We start from the raw sequence: 19370 nt of genomic DNA on the forward strand, positions 1-19370 counted from the left end.
ATCTATACTCATTGCGCCTACAACTGCCTGTCAGCTCCTAAACCAATCGCAGTAATAACCGCTGGATCATCTTAAATGTGGCTAAACCGATGTTGGACAAAATCAATCTGCCATATGCTGGCTCTGAAGGAAGTCACTTGCACAGTTTGACGAATTGCTTGCAGTCCCTCCAGCAATCCATATCTCGCTCTCTTTCTTCCTCTTCGTCTCTCATTCCCTGCACCCCTTTCTCCCCCCTTCTCCTTGAGCCGTTCCCTCTTCCATTTTACCCTTTCTCGCCGACTCCAGGTAATATGAAATGGCACTGACCCCTTCTCATCCTCTGATTACCTCTCTGAAGCATGAACTTGGGATAAAATCACACATCAGAAAATTCGCCGTAATTATTTTGCGATGCTATCAGCACAGATCAATCACGCGCGCGGCCCAGTGCTGGAATGCCTGCCGCAGCCGGGGACGCGGACCCGAGTCCGGCCTGACTGACAGTTTTGGTAATTAAGTGATTGTATAGACCTCTCCCACTGTTCTAACAACCTTGTCAGGGCCTGTCTGTGGACAGAACAAGCTGAAATCAATGTGCTTCCTGCTCTCTGAGCAGTTCTGATAGTGTACTCAGACTGATCGAGGAGGGGGAAGCTGACAAAAGGAAAACAGCCGCTCTAAACGATCGGATTATGGGGGCGGGGGGGACGGGGCGGAGGTAGAAAGTTTACTTCTTTGTAAGGGGAAGGAAGGGCCAGATGCGTGGATCAGGTCCTCAGAGCTTCGCTGAATCGGGCGGGTGGCGGGAGGTGGAGCGAGAGGTCGGGTGCCTGTCACACCTGGGCGCCCGGACTGGGCAGGCGGCACCTCTCTCATCCTCGGAGAGGCGGAGTGCTGGTAGCGGTCTTCCCTGGCTGCTGCGGACGGGCCCGGCCAGGCCGCGGGTGCCGCGTCGCAGCAGGCAGAAACCACGATTCTGCGGTACAGTACATTTTCGCTCAGATTAGAGGCAAACGCTGGTAGCTCAGTGTAAATGTCAGGCAGCAGCTTTTAATAAAGGAATGTTCAGATTGTTAGATTGCGCAGTACAATGTGAGTTCTGTGCCGCAACCCCTTCCCAATCCTACTTCAGTCCCCCTCCCCCCCCCCATTCCCGTCACACCTCGGCGCGCGTTACAAATATATTACATATTCAGAGTGATCTTGCCGCAGCGCCCGAGGGAGGGGCACACTCTCGGAGCTTAACATCCACCTCGCCGAGGGCGGCGGGACGCCCGGGCTGACCGCTGGCAACCGGAACGGGAAAAAGACCCAGATCGGACCTGCTCTGCTGGCGCTTCTTTTACACTCCTACCCTCGAATCTCGGAAAGAAATTCCCTTTGGCAAGGGGATCCTAAAAGCGCCGAGCTAGGAGGCGGGACCTCCTGTTCTCGGCCAAGGGGCTCCAGTTAAGAGTATTTTAATTCTTTCACGACGGCCCTCCCAAACCTTAAAAACTTAACCAATTGCAGGCACACACACAAAGGGGGGAAGGGTAGCAAAATCAATCCGCCTAGTTCAAAGAGCCAGGACGTGGGAGGAGGCTGCAGGGCGCTTGGCGCAGGGCCGAGTGCACAGCGGAGGGTACTATCGACCCGGAGCAGGCGGCAGACCCCACCCGGAAGATACCTGGCTGTGTGTGTGTGTGTCTGTGTGTCTGTGTGTGTGTCTGTGTGTGTTGGAGAGTGTCAAACCTTAATCCATCCCACTGCTTGCCTGTCTCTTCTCCCCTGCCAGCCAAGAGCCGCCCATCCTGAGAGAGAAAAATGTGAGTGTGGGCACATTACGCACCATTAGGGAGACACTACGGTTTTAATGTGGCCTAATTAGTGCCGCTAACAGAACAAATATTATTATATTGAATAATGATAATATGATGAAAATATTAATGCTTTTGAACTTTGCACGTGGGAGCCGTTCGCTCGGTTCTCCCGGGACAGCCGAAGCACGTCTCAGACCCATGAGCAGCCGCGGTCCGACGCACGTCGCAGACAAGCCGACAGGCCGACTCAAGGACATACCTGTGTCTTTGCGGACACACAAACCACACCTGGGCTACGCCATGTACCACACACCACGCAAAAGACCTTTTAACGGCGTCCCCTTTTTCTCTGTAGCAGGCCGTGAAAAGCGAACCGTACTGGAGTCCGCTGGGGTCTCTTTCCTGCACTTTTGCTGTATACCCCAGGAATGCTGCGGTGTGCGCTCCGGGTGTGTTTCTCCTTAACAAGGGCCGCCAGACAGGTGGAGTTTCGGGAAGAGGACCTACCTAATTAGCATTTATATTTACAGCCCCCGTCTTATTGCCAAATAGTTTTCCCTTGGGAATTTGGTGCAAATCAGGCATTTAACAGAAAATGTGGACGCCTCCTCAAAATGGAGATTGGAAATCTTAAATTCTCCTAGCGAGTTGGAAGGGTCAAGGGCATGGGGGAAGTGTGAACGGGTTGGGTGGAAGGCAAGGAGTGACTAGTGGTGTACCAGCGTCCCGACGATCAGCATACTCACTCCCACTTCCCTCCTCTCACCCCATTCTAGCGGAGACCCCGAAGGCCGAGACGAAGAGGTTGGCAGTCCAGTGCTCAATACCTGAAGACAGGCCAGCTCTTGGCTGCTGGGCTGGACAAAGGCAAGGGCCTAAGCAGAATTTTCAAGTTGAGGCTATCAGTCTGTTCTGCAAAGTGGGGAATGTGTGGTCCTAGCCTGAGAGCGCCCCCTCTCGGGCTGAATTGCTTCCTCCCCACTGCTTGCGGGCCCACAGTTCAATTCCCCGCACATTTTGGGGTCCCTCTTCCCAGAAACTATGTCCGCGCTAGCTGCTGCTGATTCAGTGATTCTCCGCGGCAGCTTCTCCTCTGCCGGGTTCATCCGGACTAGAGATCGCCTCCTAGACACGTGTCCAGTTCAGAAGATCCTGGGACAGGGGCAAGCGGTTCGGCCTGGGTGAACCAAGGAGTTGGAGGATGTTGCAGACCCCCGAGAGGCTGTCAGAGTGGATGCAGACCGCCTCTGCCCTTCCCTCGCACCGTATCAGAGAACTCAACCCCGCCCGCACAGGAGGCAGGAGCCGGGGCGGGGAGCTTTCAATTTGTTCCAGTGATGGCTCTAACTTAATAAGGCGATTGATTAGCGCTCAAAGTGCCGTTTTAATTAGCCGCTTGTTAATTAACATCGCAAATGAATTTCCCCTTCCCTGATTGGCATCTTCACCCAGCGCTCTGAGGCTTTCGTCTCTCCTCTGCCTGGGCGCCTCCATTCCCTCTGAACCTCACGAGTTAGTGGAAGAATCAACTTCGTTCGTGAACCTTAGAGCCTTAAGAGTTCTATTTATAGCAGTACTGACGTTGTCACACGGGGGCCCTTTCATTTCTCTAGGAGCCCGTCTTGAATGGAAATGATTCAGTTTAGGAGAGGTGAAATAAAATCTCTCCCCACCTTCTCTCTCCGCCCCATCAACTGCTTCCACTTTTTTTTTTTCTATCTCCATCCCTGACTTGGAGGGAGACTTCATTCTACTTCCAAAATTTGGAACTCTAAAAAGTAGAAAGGAATAGATATGGGCTTCCCCTATTCCCTTACAGTCTTGATAGGAGGGGGCTGGACCATTTCTTGGGAGCAAAAATCTAAGACTGTGTAACTTGCTGTAAAATTCTGCTGCTGAGGTCTGTGAACACATGTAGTTATTTCCTGTTTCCTTCAAGATGCTCCAAGAGTATTTTGTACCTTCCTGAAGTACACAGGAGAGATCCCTAGAGCCAATATGCACCCACACATTTGTAGCCCAGCACTCCATTTAGAAGATTAAAGGTTTGACAATCTTTGGATATTTTTGCACTGTTATTACTCTTAGCTACGATAAAAATCCCTCACTATATCATATCCCTCTACTTGGGATACATCCCTTTTCTTTCATGACTGAACACCACTTTTTCTCCTTTAGGAAGCCTTTCTGTTCCCCTATCTCCTCCCAGGGTAGGACTCCCCAGTCTTTACTTTTGCATCCTCACTGCAGCAGATTCATGTTGCCCTCTTGGCATTGTGACAACTTAGCATGTTCAGGCTCCTGTTAACTCTCTCATTCTCAAGCACCTGGCACAGTAAGCATATTGTGCAATGTTTATGGACTAAGTGAATGAACAAAATGGGTGAACAAGGAAATGTGAAAAAATACAGCTACTGTATGTTACCTATAGAACCTCTGCCAAATATTTGCCACCACTGCCTTGTTCACTTGTCAAACTCTTGCTTCACATTTTGTAAAGAGCTTATACATAGAAAGTCTTACTAGGTCATCACAAATACCCTATTCTATGCAAGGATGATACTCTTCTTTAATAGAGAAGGAAGTTGGTGACCAGAAAGGTTAAGTGCCTTGTTCAAGTATATTGGAAAGTAGCAAAATGAGACTGAAACTCCCTCTTCCAGCTTCCTGTCCTTTACATGTCTACTTGCCTTCCTGCTGTTTGCTGGGCACAACACAGATCTAAGCCCCAAAGAGAGCCAACTTCACTCGGTCTCTTCTGAACTGCTAATCTTTGTGGTGAAGCTTATAGTTCTCACAAATTTTATTATGGGGTGTGAACCACCTCTTAAAACTTTTATTCCCTTCGAACAATTAGCAATGACATAGACTGTCATTTAAACCTGTTCTGTTAAACAGTTTTCAGTTACCTTGTTCTTTGCTCTCACTTTACTTTTTGTCTCTCTCTCCTCCCAATCTCCACCCTCTTGGTTTCAGTTTAAGGGACTTAATTTCAGTGTTTTCATCAGTGTTTTAGAATATTATTTTCCTAAGCAAACAAGCTTCAAATACTTAAGCAGTTGGAAATATATTGATAGGCTGAAAAAACAAGCAAGCAAGGATGCTTTCAACGTTTCTGTAGCTTTGTAAACGGGGCAAGAGGTCACACTATCGTCAGGGAGTCAACCTTAGGAGGAGGAGAGCTTATTTGTGTATCTTGCATCTTTTATAAAAAAAGAAACAATAGCAGGCTCTTTCGGTTTGGGGCTCTTGGCGCCGCCCAGTGGAGGGAAACGCCTTTGCACTCCATTCCCGTCAGCTGGCATTGTCATCAAGTGGATCCTTAGAAACATTCAAATTAAACGCGATAGGAAGAAACATCAGTTCTAACTTCATTGTAATCTATAGGTGCGTTTCTTCAAAGTTCAGTTCTGTTTTTTTTAACCTTATGCTGCAGTTTAACACAATCCCAAATACCAAATTTTGATTGTAAAAGAGGGCCACTGAGAATGTACTGAGAACTTATTAAAATATTCGAATGTTTGAATCATTCTCTGTGGTGGGGAGGAAGCATCTTTAGTGGTGCTGAAGACTGATGTGTTCTTCAGAGCCAGTAAGAAAAAGTTCTTTATTATTCATAGTTGGCCAAAAAAAAAAAGCTTTCTCTGAAGGAATTTCAAAAAATCTTTCAAAAATTAAAGAATTCTCTTTCTTCCTCTAAGAAAATGAAGACCTGAAAGTGGAAGGTCGTTTTCAAACCTATGTCCGTTTAGGGACTATATTTCTTTGTATGTTTGTATATTTCTTCAACGGGAAACTCAGAGATTAATCCAGTTAATGCAACTCCTTTTCTATTCTTGGGGATTAGAAATGTGACTTCCTTGCACCCTGTTCTGGGTCTGAAATTTGATTTTCAAATGAAAAGTTAATTATTCTTGCTCTGCTAAAAAGTGCACGACTTCTTTGGGTATAAACATATATACTCTCGGGAAAAAAGGCAAAAGAGGGATGTATTTAAAGAAAAAAGAGCAAAGTTAAAAAACAAAACCCCAGGTCTGAAGAATTTTTTCTTTAAGTTTACCATCTAGCCTTCGAGTTCCTTTTTGGATATTCAGGCCAGTACTACATTTTCCTCCCTGGTAGGGACCCCAAGTAGGATCTTGATAAAAACCAAGATCGTATTTTCTCCCTCACAGCTGTCCTTCTCCAGAGCTGATCTCCTAACATCCCACCCAAAGAAATCTATGATCTTAACCTTATAAGAAAAGCTCATCCAAGACTTTCACAAGGTGCGGCCTACTGAGCTTCTGTTTGCTTCCCTTGAGAGTTTTTATAAAAGTGAACACTCCCTTCCCCCCAACACTTCCATCTTCTCTCTTCCTTTCTTTTTAGATTTCATTTTTTCTTCGGGTCATATTTCTGTCTCCCCTGCTAATGTTGTGAATTATTCCAAGCAAAAAATCCTGTCAAACCACCCAACACAAGTTGTGCGATCAGCCTTATGAGCTCTTGAGTCATTTTAGGCGTCGGAACAAAACAAAAACAGGTTTAAATGAATTAGTTATCAAGGTAGAGAATAACTGATTTGTGCAATGCCTTCAGTTCAGGATCTTAAATTTGTTTTCACCCCTCCCCACTTCCCACCCAGAAAAAGCCGACAGGGAGGTGCGGCTGCGAGCCCCAGGTCTGGGAGGAATCACACGTCCTTTGGAAAGTTGGTGGGTGATGTCAGAATGAGAAGAACCGGAATTGATATTTGAGGGAGAAGGATAAGTTGCGTCCGCCTGCAGCCTCAGGCGGCCCCAGCGCCCTTCCTATAGAAGCCAATTGTGCCAGGGGCTCAGGGGGCCCGGCTTTGTGGGCGGGACACTGCCGCCTTGGTTAAGAGAGATGCCCTCTTAAATCCCAGGCCCGTGGTTCCGAGTTTCCCCCGAGTGAGGCTGAGGCTGAGGCCCGGCCGGCAGGCTCCCAGGAGGGTCTGCTTGGCCAGTGAGCAAGCAGTTCCCGTTCCAAAGGCGGCTGGTCGAACCACGCTCCGGGCGTCATTCAGGCAGTTCTCGGCTTCCCGGCCCAGAGTGTAGGGACTCCACCCAGCCGGCCCACCACGCACTCCCGAGGGACTCCCCTCACCCGCTCAGGCCGCGGTCGGCCTCTATCTGCTGCTCGCCCCGCGTCCCCGCCTCGGCTCACGAACCCTGGTTTCTCCGCCAAACTCCCCTCGTCTTCTGAGAGCCGCCTAGATTGTACATCTCCTCCCCTCGGTCTTCCGTCTTTCCGCTGTTCTCCTCAGAGACATACCCGTAAGAAAACAGCACGAAGATGGTTAAGAAACAGCTCAACACAACCTGGAAATAGCGCGGGCTTTTTTTTTTTTTTCCCCTGGGTCAAACACATCGAATTCCCTAGGAAAACTCAGGAAGGATTAGTCTTCCACCTACCCCCTTCCGTACCGAGGACTCACACAATGTAGTTGCAATAGAAAGGCAGGATCTTGTCCCAGGAGGTCATCCGCCTCCCAGACACCAACCCCACCCGCAAGTCCTCAACAGAAAAAAGCCGGCCCCTGGTAAGAGACCTTCAGAACCGCATCTAAACCCAGATTTCAGCCCAGCTCTGGAAGACTTAAAAGGCCATTTTCTACCACCATTCTGCACCTAGTTACGGAAGCTATGCCAGCCACTCAGATTCATAGGGTTCTTAAAATGGTAATTTGGAGTAAAATGTAACTCAGAGAACTTTGAATCATTCATTAGCACCTTATAATTACTCTGCTAATTAGGTTGACACGGCACTTAATCAGGAGTAATACGCCGTCTTGTCACTGGCAATTCCCATTACTCTGACATTCAACAAGAGACAGGTTGGAGACGTCCTAGAGAAAATAATGCAAGTTGATACCCTCCGACGAGGCGTCACAGTCAAGACACGCTCCAGGTCCCCAGTGGATCCACAGTGACTGTTTCCTTTCCAAAAGGGCGGCCGGAGAGGGCGAGGAAGGGGGGTGGGTGTGGAGACAGAAGGAGACAGAGACACAGAGAGAGAGACATTGAGACTGAGATCTGCCTGGTGGCGAGGAGGGCATACATGCTGCGGCCCCACCACTCGGTTCCCGAGTCCCAGGCCGGCCTGATAGCATAGTGAACCTTGGCTGCCCTCGGCGCTAGAGAACGCCTCGAGGCATTATTGTCCCCGCTCGGGAGAAAGTGTCTGGCCACGTATTTCTTCCAGCACGGGCCCTGACTAGAGACCAGGCTGGCACCCCGGTTTTGAGCAGCAGGCTACTTGTCTTCCACCCCTACCGAGAGTGCCTGGTGGACGCGGATCCCTCTCCATTTCCCCCTCAGGGACCGGCTGCCCAGCTGGGCCACATCCGGGACACCCGAGCTCTTTGGGGGAGAAATCAGAGCTCGAAGTCCGCCCGCCCACCCAGAGCTCCGGCTGCTGGAGTTACACACTTCCCTCTGGGTTCCTTCCTCTGCTCTCAGTGTCTTTGGACTATTAAAGCGCTTGTTTGAGGAGGTGCGTGGCGGCAGCGCTGGAGTTTAAAGGTAAGCCGCAAGATTCCTTTTCTCTTCCTCTCCTCTTTCCCCTCCCTCTTCGGACTTCTTAAGGGCAAATCAATACTATTTTCTCGCTCTTCCTTTTTTCCCTTTTTCTTTCGCTTTTTCTAAAAACTCCAATTCCCTTCTCAAGTCTCCCTGTGCTCCCTTCCCCTATCTCCCTTTGCCCTCTCGCGTGATTGTGAACGCGGGGACCATTGTAGGACTAGGTATTTTGGTTGCAGGGAAAGGGATGTGCGGGTTCCGAAAAGAGCAGCGGGGCCAGAGCCGGGATAGCTGACGGGTTCGCGAGTCGAGCGCCCATTGGCTCCTGGCACGTCGGCGTCGCTCGCTTGCGCGGGCGCGGCCAATAGGGCGCGGGGCCCGGCGCGCGGCCTCGGCGGCGGGGGCGCGGGCCCGGCGAGGCTCGGGGAGCAGCGGCAGTGGCCGTGACGTCACGGGAGGGGGTCGGCACCGCCCGCTCGCCGCCGGATTACAAGCGAACGCACCCGGCAGCGGCGGGAGTCGCTCGGCGCCGCGTCTCCGCTACCTCCTCCGCCTGCGCCTGCTCCTTTTTTTCCTTCTCCTCTTGTTGCCGCGAACGTCGCGGCAGTGTCTGCTCCACAACTTTCCAAGAAAGTTCAGAAACTCGTCTCCGGGGCGGCCGGGTCGCGCGCGGCAGCTACTTCGGGGAGCCGCCGGGCAGCTCCGAGGGCGCGCGGCCGCCCGGGCTTCGCGGTCGCTGCACCTGCCACGTCCGTCGCCGCCGCTGCCGCCTGGTGCCAGGCTGTGGGCAGACCCTGGCGGTGGCGGCAGCGGCGGCGGTGTCGGGGTCACCTCCTGCTGCCTCGCCTCCGTCTGGGTCCCCTGCGCTGCCACCGCCGTCCCACGTGCGCTATCGTTCCTGTAGCGCACGCTCGGTGCTTCCTCAACAATTTTTGTAACTTTCCCCCTCTATCTTCCTTTCTCCCAACTCCCACTTTTTTCATTAGGGTAAAAAAAACAAAAAGTGTCGAAAGTGTCCACGGATTGTCACCTCCCAATTATCCTTCCTTTCCTCCCGCCCCACTTTTTTTTTTTTTTTTTTAAGCGGCGACAACATTGTTTAGTGTTATTTTGTTTTAACGATCGATAGCTTCCTTTGCTTGGTCGAGGCGGCGGCGGAGTGGTGTGGACCTCATGTAGAAATGACAACAATGGAAGGGGCCAGCGGGTCGAGTTTTGGAATAGACACGATTTTGTCCAGTGCCAGTTCGGGCAGCCCAGGCATGATGAATGGAGATTTCCGCCCGCTCGGCGAGGCCAGGACCGCGGATTTTAGGAGTCAGGCCACTCCGTCCCCCTGTTCGGAGATTGATACCGTAGGAACGGCGCCTTCCTCTCCCATCTCGGTCACCATGGAGCCCCCGGAACCGCATCTGATAGCGGACGGGCCCCAGCATCACCACCACCTGCACCACAGCCAGCAGCCTCCGCCAGCCGCGGCCCCTACGCAAAGTTTGCAGCCTTCGCCCCAGCAGCAGCAGCAGCCGCCGCCGCCGCCGCCAGCGGCCCAGCAGCTGGGCTCGGCCGCCTCGGCCCCCAGGACTTCCACCTCTTCTTTTTTAATTAAGGACATCTTGGGCGACAGCAAACCTCTGGCGGCGTGTGCACCGTACAGCACCAGCGTCTCCTCTCCCCACCACACCCCGAAGCAGGAGAGCAATGCAGCGCACGAGAGCTTCAGGCCAAAGCTCGAGCAGGAGGACAGCAAAACCAAACTGGACAAGCGGGAAGAGTCCCAGAGCGACGTCAAATGCCACGGTGAGTCCCGCCGCCTCGGCTCCCTCGGCCGTTTAGCTTCTCCTCCTCCTGCTCCCCTTCCGTCTCGCGCGAATCTCTGATGGGATCCGAAGGCGATTCTCAGCTTCCAAAGCGATCGGGCCACAGTCAAAAAATGCAAGCGAAGGGAGGCCGGGGCGTGCGATTTGGGCACTCGTCCCAAGTTCTGTTTATTGTTAACATTTCTACATCCCCAACCCTCACCGCCACCCAGCTCCTTCCTTTGTTTTACTTCATTTTAATTTATTAGGAAGGGGTCAGGCGGAGGGGATCTGACGGGAAGTTCTTTCAAATTTCGTAGTGCCTACGGGTGTGATCACAACGTGGTGTTTATTTTTTAATGCAAATTATTGCGTTCCTCCCACACATCGTATTTTCTAAACACCCGCACAGGAATTATCAGATATAGTGAAGGAAAAAATGCCGAATTGATTAACAGAGCAACTTAAAAAAAATTATTACATAGTGATTAATATAGGGAAGGCCACACGGTAAAAGATTATAATTAGTGTTTCAATTTTTTAAAATACCCTTCCTACTCCATAGCCCTAACTAAATATGCGTATTTCACTCAGAGTTTTGGCTCTTAACAAGTAATTGGGAGGTTGCATTTATGAATAAAATTTTATGGAATTGAATGCCTATTTTTGTAAAATCAGAAGATGGCAATGGAATTGTCCTTCAACTCCCTTTTTCCATTTTCTCACCAGAAAATTTCATAAGTAAGTGTTCTGGTCTTTGCATGGCAAGAGTTTTAATATCCAAGGCGAGTTCTTTTTTCCCCTTTACTGATAAGTTGATTATTACTAATCTTTGTCATCTCTGGGAAAGATGTGTGCTGTCTGGAAGGTAGGATATTGCCTCTTCATTTTACTATTGTAGCATTAGCATAATAGTGCCCAAAACAGATGTACAGTCTGGTCTGGCGATTTTTTTGTGCACCAACCTCCCCAGTGGGTCAATTAGAGAGATTATTGTTCTTCCTGCAGGGAAGATCAAGGAGCGAAGCAAAAAACGGGTACAAACAGAGAGGGATTGACATATCGATTTCCCAGCATTTCAGTAGAAAACCAAAGTTGACAAATAGAATCCGGAAATCTCTGGGCTGTCACCTGGATGGGCTCAGTGATTCTGAGCTGAACGCAGTGTCTGGGAGACATTCTTTCTGAAGCTTTAAGAGACCCGATGCAAGCAGTTGCAGAGAGCCAACATTTCCCAAGTGCAACTGAAAAAGGAAAACAAATGCCTATAACTTTTAGTAAACAGAAGAAGTAAAATGAAAAAGGTACCCCCTCGTCAAAAAAGAAAAGTTGAAAGATCTTTTAAAACCTAATAAATCAAAACATACGAAGTCAGAGTGAAAACAGTAAAAGAAAGGGACAGGGTCTTCCTCAGTCAAGGAAACAATTAGGAAAAGGACCCTTTATCATAAAGTATTTTTTCATTTCCAAAGATGGGAAGATTCAACACTCTCTTGGAAGCTTTTTAGGAGCTCTGCACGAGGCTCCACATTCAATAGCTAGCAGTTGGTCCTCTTTCTCCTTCCTGGCTAAGGCTCAAGTATGTGTATAAGGAAGATGGCAGAATATAGCCCCCCTGCTTCCCCCAGACCAGTGACTGGCTTGGGAATGTATAAGTGTGTGCCAGGAGGACACTCCATCCTTCCCCATTCCAGGCTACCTCAAGGCTATGTCTGGGTTTCTGTGTAGGAACAAAGGAGGAAGGAGACCGGGAGATTTCAAGTAGCCGAGAGAGTCCCCCTGTGAGAGCCAAAAAGCCTCGTAAAGCTAGGACGGCTTTCTCCGACCACCAACTCAATCAACTGGAGCGTAGCTTTGAACGACAGAAGTACCTGAGTGTGCAGGATCGCATGGACCTGGCGGCTGCACTCAACCTCACTGATACCCAGGTCAAGACCTGGTACCAGAACCGCAGGTAAGGGAGGCTGTGGTGGGGAGCAGAGGCATCTGGTCATCTCGGTCAAGACAACTACACCAGTCTTCCATCCCGTGTGGCCTCGGAGTCACTAGGGACTCAGAGGGCCTGGAGTGGGCAGTTGGGGGGTTTTCAGACTGGAGTAGGGATTAGCCATACCTCCCAGGTGATGAGTAGCTGGAGTTTGGAGAATTTTGCACTTCTAAGTGTCTTTCATGTATGCTGTTTTTCTCTCTCAAATCTGAGTGGCTGAAATATCTCACACTTTGCCTCCAAATCAATCAAGCCACACCTTCTCAAATCGAGACATCCGTGTAGCAGACACTCAGGCCCATAAAACCGATGTACTGCACCCTTTTGGGCCTGCCCCAGGATGGCTCCAAATATCTATAACCAGTCACTCAATCTGGCTATAGCTGTTCTGAAGAGCGGACCCACTGGCCTCGGCTTAAAAGTCCTTGCCTGGCCTGTGAGGCAGCCAGGAGGAAGGTTAGGGTTGGCAGCCGGTCAGGCATCTAGACTGAGGGTCTGTCCCCTATTCTGGCCATGTCAGAGCCCTCCAGGAACCACAGCTTCCCTTGGAAGGAAATTAGGAAAGGAGCTGGCAGTACTTGTAGGCCCCTGAACTGCAGTGCAAACACCCAAACCCGGCAATCTGGGGCCGAGGTTATGCCGGGTTTCTAAGCCTGACGGTTGTCTCCCTTGTCTCGATTTTCTCTCTCCCGCCTTTTCTCTCGTTTGTGTTCTAATCGTCCATAAGTGTGGTTGGAAATGCCCATCCAGTTGTCATCTTTACCATAATTTTCTGTCTCATTACATACGGTTTCAGCCACCCTAATTCTGTCGGAAAACATTAGTGTCATTTGTCGCCAATTTAAAATGGGCGACATGTTTATTAATTTGGCTGGAGCTGCCGGGTATGGAGGGCCCACCAGCCCTGAGTTCCTTCAGGAGGCATGTGAGCAAAGGCCTGCTGCCTCTTCTTCCTAGTGGGGGTGTGGTGGGGGAGGCAGGAGACCAAGAAAAGCGGATCACAGGTTTTAATTGTTACTCTCTCCCAGAGGAGACAAGATTTTGAAATGCATTTTTCCCCTTCTGGAATGGCCCCAAGGTACTGTCCCCTTGGGAGAGCCCTCCCTCAAACGAATTCCGTTTTGAAACCTTGTCACCTTCCTCACTCTAAGCCGCCCGCCTGCTGTAAGGTCCTGTCAGGCTGATGAGAGAGATGTGTCCCCACAGCCTTGAGGACCAAAAGGGGCAGGGGTCCAAGGCCCAAGAGCCTCTGTGTCCTTTTGTTTACGGTTTCTACTCACTCGGTCTGGAGGAAAGGGGGAGGGCAGAGAGCATACACTCTGGGATTGTTGGGGAGCCACTTGGGGAAGAGAATTAAAGGAGGGAGGAAGAAGACTGCCTTAGAAAGAGTAGTCTCAGTTGATCTCTAGAAAAGTTTCCGCATGTAGCCAAACTATAAGGGTGGCAACAGCAGAGCAAAACGTCAGGAGAAGGCAGCAAAGCTTGGAGAATTTTATTTATGAATGTCTGTTTGGGAAGCCAGCTTGGATTTGGGTGATTCTGTGAGGGAGAGGGTGGGATAGGGGCCAGGAGGTATGGTTCCTTTCCGATTCTCAGCGCTCTCTAAGTCCTCCTTGTCCTCCCGGAGGAAGAAGAGGCCGGTAGGGGAGAGAACAGGCCTTGGGGCCTGGACTGTGCCCCCAGCCCTGGGGTGCATGCACGTCTGTTTTTTTTTCAGGACCAAGTGGAAGCGGCAGACTGCGGTGGGCCTGGAGCTGCTGGCTGAGGCGGGGAATTACTCAGCACTGCAGAGGATGTTTCCATCACCTTATTTCTACCATCCAAGCCTGCTGGGCAGCATGGACAGCACGACCGCGGCGGCGGCCGCTGCTGCCATGTACAGCAGCATGTACCGGACTCCTCCTGCGCCCCATCCCCAGCTGCAGCGGCCCCTGGTGCCCCGAGTGCTCATCCACGGCCTGGGGCCCGGGGGACAGCCGGCCCTCAACCCCTTGTCCAACCCCATCCCAGGTACCCCGCACCCCCGGTGAAGAGCGAGCCTGCAGACCCTCCCTGTCCCCTCCCTGACCAGGACAGCTCCCCCTCCTCTCCCCCAACCAGGCAGTCTGGCCTCCCTTGCAGTCTACCAGGAAGCAAAGAAGTAAGAGAGGAAGATGCTCAGCAGTGGGCGGGGGTCCCCCGAAAGTGCCAGCCCTCCGCACTTCATCTCCCCACCCCCAGAGACAGGGCTGGAAAGCTCCCCCACAGCAGTGTGACTGGCGAAAACGCTGACCCCACACAGAGTGCGACCAGTAAGTGAAAACATCAACAAAAACAAAAACCTCAAGTTCTTTTTAAAAATGACTTTAGGGACAAGCAGGAGGGAGGGTGGGGGGTGGGGTAAGGAGGGAAGAAAGAAGGGCAAGGAGAGGAAACTGCACAGGCAGAGAGAATTGTAGATGAACAGCCTCAGATTCCAAGGCAGAGGGCGTTGCTGTGGACATTCCGTCTGGCCCAGAGAAAAGAGGAGGGTAACTGAGAACTTTGCACTGAATTCTCATGACCTTTTTTCTTTTGGAAAAGTGGCATGCTCCATAATATGAAAAAAAAATGTACATTTGAAAGACTGAGTGATAAGTGATATATCATATTTATTATATGTTGTCCAAAAAAGAGTCACTTATATACCTTAGTAAAACATGATTTTTCTTTTCATGTCTTTTTGATTCAGTAAAATAAATGCTTAGACAAAAATATAGATTTTTTGGTGATTGAAAATTACAGAAATAAAGTTTATCTTTTTTTAACAAGTGATGAAATCCGAGGGAGCTGATTTTACTAAAGCAGAGTGTACTATGATGAAATGTGTCACTTGATTTAGAATTACCCAAAGTCCCTTCCGGAATATTAGGAATTTACAACATCTATAAAGACGTTGGGTTGACTTGGGTAAAAACAGCTCCATTTTTCATGTTGGGCTCTTCCGAGCCGTTAATTTGGTACGTGTGATTTTTTTTCTTTTTTAAGTGGATGATTTCAGAGCAGTTCGTGAGGCCGCAAGAGAAAATCTGTGCTTGTAGGATTGCTGACCAAGTAGGCGACCAACTTTCCCTGCTGCCCCGGCTGGCCTGGCAGCTGCAGCCGAACCCAGTCTGACAACCATTCCTCCTTCTCCTAGGGCTCCTCTCAGCGGTGAGGGTCCGGAGCGCTGGGCAGCAGAGACACTGGCAGGAGCTGGGCGGTGGGCGGGCAGACGTGCGGGCCGCGCAGCTGTTCTTCAGCCCGAGGCCGGCACCCGCGTGGTGGGACAGCCTGCAAGCAGGAGGCTGTAGGGCGCGCAATTAGGGTGCCCCAGGGACTTGGAGAGGCCTAGCTAACAAACCCTGGTTGTGCTTTGATCCCTGCCTTCTTGTTCCCCGGCGGGCACTCAACCCCTAGCCCCGCACCGAGCCTCTTGCCCTGGTGAGTTGGCTGTGATTGGGATGCCTAGAGCGGAATGCAACTCTGGCCGAGACAGGTGTGCTGAGCTTTTTATGCGTGTCCCTGGATCGTTGGGGACCACTAAATGAGAGGCCAGAGGATAGTAGAGGTCAGCTGCTTGCTTTGGGAGTGTGTATCAGTGTGTGAGAACCGGTGTATAATACTCTTAGCACCTTGGCCAGAGCCTCACCTCATCCAGAGCCTGACCTCAGCCCTAGAGCTCCCTCCCTTACTGGCTCCCAAGAGGCTGAGCACTCCCGACTAGGAGAGGCAGAACTGAAAGGGGATGGTTGTACTGTTCCGGGGCTACTCCCACCTTCTCCAGGCTGGAGGTCACTTCTCCCATTGTCAGAGAGTTGAATCCCCATCTGGGTATCTTCACATGTCTGTCTTTACTCTGGCCCTAGTATGTCGTCAAAGGAGTAAGACTTGCAGCTAAAACACATCCAGACCCATTTTCCAACTTTCTCTGATGTTTGAATCTTAGTAGAGTTATAAAAACATTTTTTAAAAATGTGGAGTGCTGTGGGAGTGTGTGTTGGTGAGGAGTGGGAAAGAAGAAGGAAAAAAAGAGGTGAAATCCAGGAAGAAATTGCCTTGGGCACCTCGATCAGACTTTGGCTAATTAGGGAGTGATTTCTCTCCAGCTCATCAGTTTGCTTTAAAAATGGTCGTGGTCTTGTTTGATTCTAACAAAAGGGTCTGGACTGGCCCTTCTCATTTTCTTCCCACTGAGCCGGTACAAACTCAAACAGCTGGGCTAGGCTGGAAACTGGGCACCACTGTGTCTAGTGGGAATGCCCATTGCCTGGACAGTCAGCAGACTCTCCTTGTTCTATCTTAGCTGCTGTTGGATTTTACAATCATGTTTAAATACTTCAGGTCCTTAAATGGTCCACCTGGGCCTAAAAAGGCACTTTCCAGGACCTGGGAGGCGGAGGTGGGGGGGAAGCTGTGCTACAACTTCTGTCTGCACTGGCCCCAGGGCTGATCATCTTTGGGGGAAAGGGGGAGCTGAGAACTCATTGGTGCTCACACATTCAAAGTTCCCTACTAAGAATGACCTCAAGTTCAGTTGGGAAAAGCACATAAACAAACCTTCAAATATAAACAAAATCATAGAACCCATCTGCTACCAGCAGCCCGCCAACCACTCTGCTGGGGAGCCTGCCAGCTACCCCTTCACTCTCAAGGCCAAACTGGGACTCCAAACATGCACAATGAAGGGGGAAACACCATGTCTACAGGGACCAAGGTTTCTTAATTAACCTCCTATTCCACTGCTGCTAGCAATTAGTCTAAATCTACCAGAGTCCTCCCAAATGTGTTTTTGCTTTAAAACCATGTTTTCTTTCACCCCCTAAACCATGCAGCTGAAAGTGTCAATTCCCTTCTAAATTTGTTTTGGTGATTTCCTGTTGCATAGAAGGTAGCAAATGGAGTGTGTGTGTGTGTGTGTGTGTGTGTGTGTGTGTGTGTGTGTGGTGTGGTGGTGGGATTGTTGTCCCAGGGAGAAAGTTGAGTGCTGGATCCCTTCTTTTCATTTTTTTCTTTCTGTAGCAGTACTACAAGGGGCACCTCAGCAGGTGCCCTTCTATTCAAATGTTCCCAAACTACTGCTTAGAAGTCAAATGCAAAAGTCTATTCTCTCAAAAGAAGTCCTTCTGTCTGTGCCTGCCCAACAAAGTAGGGAGGTTGGCTAAAAGGTGAGGAGTGCAACACCAGGTTTTCCGAAAAAAGCAAGGAACAGGATAACAGACAAAGGTCTTTTCACCAGGGAGATCCAGAGTTAGTTGTGGAGGCTCAGAGGTCTGCTGGTCCTGGGAGCTGCACTTTTCTTTTTCCCACCTTCAGCTGGTGTCAGAAGGACACTCCACTGCTTGCTCCATTTGGATTGCTTCTTTGATTAAGTTGGGGACTGGCAAAACAGGGATTTTCAGGGGCATTCTTTCCTTGCTACAGAAACACAGGAAAAAAAACAAAAAAAAAAAAAACAAAAAAACAAAACCCACTTGTTTCGGAGACATGTTTAAACACAAAGACCCCTTAAACTTGCTCTCTGTAAGATCAGCTCTGAGACTCCAGCAAACCTAGCACTAATGGGTAGTGAGTGTGAAACAAGTTAACTCCCCAACTAGCAGCCAGCCATTCTAACCCCAGCCAACAATTTTCAATGAGTTACAAAGTAATGATTGCTGCTTGCCTCCGTGCCTCCAGCAAATATACTTAACACCTTGTATCAGTTTATTTTTGCTCCACCCCTTAAAATGAAAGCCCACATGATGGCAAATTAGACAGCTGATTTCCCTCCATTGCAAATAAAACTGCTTACCGCAAACCAAGACTTTGCTCCTCCTCCCTCCCTGCCATCTGACTCCTGCCTAAGCAGCCCTTCCCCAGGAGCCTGCTGAATCCCACCTCCCCTCTTTAAACAGGCAGCTTGTTTTGTTATATTTTTAACTTTCTAAAAATATTTGGAAAAGCTCTCCCCAGGGGGAAAGAAACTTTAGTCCTTATTAAGCAATGTGGTTACAAAAATATACTGGAAGAGAGCTGCTTGGTTTTCTAAAAAGCCAGACATGCCTTGAAGTCAACATGCTTGGAAAGAGACTGACTTTTCATCACTGGTGGGCATATCAGGGGCAGAGCCGAGCCTCCTAGGGGACTGATGTTTCCTCCTCTGCGATGAATTCTTGGTGTGGGAAAGCTAGTTTGTCCTGTGTTTTGTCTGTTGGCTAGGCAATTAAGCAGAAGGGTGAGTGGGGGCTTCTCCAGGGTTTATCTCACGGACCCTGGAACAGTGCCTCGAGGCTTCTTGAGCTTTCACTAGGTCATTGTCCAGCTTCTTGGCCAGTTCCAGCCTTCCTCTCTACCCACGCCTCCTTCCCTGGAGTTGGGGGCCTGTGCGCCCCTCCCTTCTTCTGGAAGGTAGAACACCCCCGGTGCTTAGTAGGGGTAAGTGTGTGGGGTTAGGGATGTGTGTGTTCAGAAAAAGGGAGGTATCACTGGCCTATCGCATTGGAAAACCAGGTCATCTGTCTCAGGGCGATGAGATGACCCAGAAGGGACTTTTCCCCTCCCCTTCTTCCAGCTGAATTCTGAAAGTCCCTGTCAGTCTTAGTGTTGCTGTGTGGACGGCCCCAGCCAACCTCGCATTCTCAGTTTCTCCACCTTCTGTCTCTCCTCGGGCCTCCCTCTCCAGTTTCTCTCTTCTAGCACCACAGACAGCTCCTTGGGCGAGCGGTGGAGCAAACTGCCGGAGGCTGGAGGGTTCCCCGCAAAGCCTAGGCGACCGCAGGGGGCGCACCCGGGAAGGGTCGGCGGCGCCCGCGGGGGAGGTCCGCGAGGTGATTACAAAGCACCTCCCTGGCAGCGCTTCCTGATTAGCTCTAAGACCAAACAGGGTCACTTTCCAAAGAACAAAATCTTCAGATCAATAAAGTAATTCAAAAACCAAAAGATCTCGGGGTAAGTAGTGCTCAGTGACAGATCAACTCTAAACCGTCCCTATTTAATAAGTTCTTAGCGAAAGCCGACTGGGAAGGAGAGGGGCCTCAGTTCTGCCGCTTCGAAGCCCCTGCGCCGCGGCCGCAGCGCAGTCGCCAGTGGAACGGCTCTCAATGGCATTCTTTTGTTGTTTGTTTGTTTTTACTTTCTCGGCTAGCGCAGCTCCGACTCTGCTCAGCGAACCGCCGCCTCGGTCGATGGAAGCCCAGGAGAAGCGCTCCTGAGGCGGCCGCCCTGCAGGTAGCGTTAAGCTGAGGCCCGGATCTCCACTGCTTTTCCATCTCGCGTCTCCTTTCCCCGGTTTTGGGACTCT

At 50.3% G+C, this 19370-nt stretch overlaps 1 protein-coding gene and 2 long non-coding RNA genes across 4 annotated transcripts in view; 2 read left to right on the top strand and 1 right to left on the bottom strand.

Moving 5' to 3' along the window:
- LOC129656149 (uncharacterized) overlaps positions 1–4305 on the top strand; it is a 6073-nt gene extending 1768 nt beyond the window's left edge. Inside the window, exons 2-3 of one of the 2 annotated variants that reach the window (XR_008716231.1) lie at positions 2140–2266; positions 2561–4305. This is a non-coding gene — a long non-coding RNA (uncharacterized LOC129656149). The remainder of the gene's footprint in view (positions 1–2139; positions 2267–2560) is intronic. The other variant, XR_008716232.1, reaches the window with a different exon arrangement.
- Positions 4306–8745: 4440 nt separating this feature from the next.
- BARHL2 (BarH like homeobox 2) lies at positions 8746–14889 on the top strand. Its single transcript, XM_055585210.1, has 3 exons — positions 8746–10105; positions 11833–12058; positions 13809–14889. Exons 1-3 carry the CDS (start codon positions 9490–9492, stop codon positions 14119–14121), a joined length of 1155 nt encoding a protein of 384 aa, XP_055441185.1. The 5' UTR covers positions 8746–9489; the 3' UTR covers positions 14122–14889.
- A 1150-nt stretch (positions 14890–16039) lies between these two features.
- LOC129655154 (uncharacterized) lies at positions 16040–18987 on the bottom strand. Its single transcript, XR_008715790.1, has 2 exons — positions 18700–18987; positions 16040–17506 (listed from the first exon to the last, which is right to left on the bottom strand). It is a non-coding gene; the product is annotated as an uncharacterized LOC129655154 (long non-coding RNA).
- Positions 18988–19370: the final 383 nt, after the last annotated feature.

The sequence above is a fragment of the Bubalus kerabau genome, chromosome 6, assembly GCF_029407905.1.
Source record: "Bubalus kerabau isolate K-KA32 ecotype Philippines breed swamp buffalo chromosome 6, PCC_UOA_SB_1v2, whole genome shotgun sequence".
Taxonomy (NCBI): Eukaryota; Metazoa; Chordata; class Mammalia; order Artiodactyla; family Bovidae; genus Bubalus; species Bubalus kerabau.

What these genes read in the sequence shown, in the direction of transcription:
- BARHL2 (XM_055585210.1), top strand. Translation starts at nt 9,490, where the DNA reads ATGACAACAATGGAAGGGGCCAGCGGGTCGAGTTTTGGAATAGACACG. An exon ending in GAGCGACGTCAAATGCCACG is followed by an intron (nt 10,106 to 11,832) that starts GTGAGTCCCGCC and finishes GTTTCTGTGTAG; the next exon opens with GAACAAAGGAGGAAGGAGAC. An exon ending in ACCTGGTACCAGAACCGCAG is followed by an intron (nt 12,059 to 13,808) that starts GTAAGGGAGGCT and finishes TTTTTTTTTCAG; the next exon opens with GACCAAGTGGAAGCGGCAGA.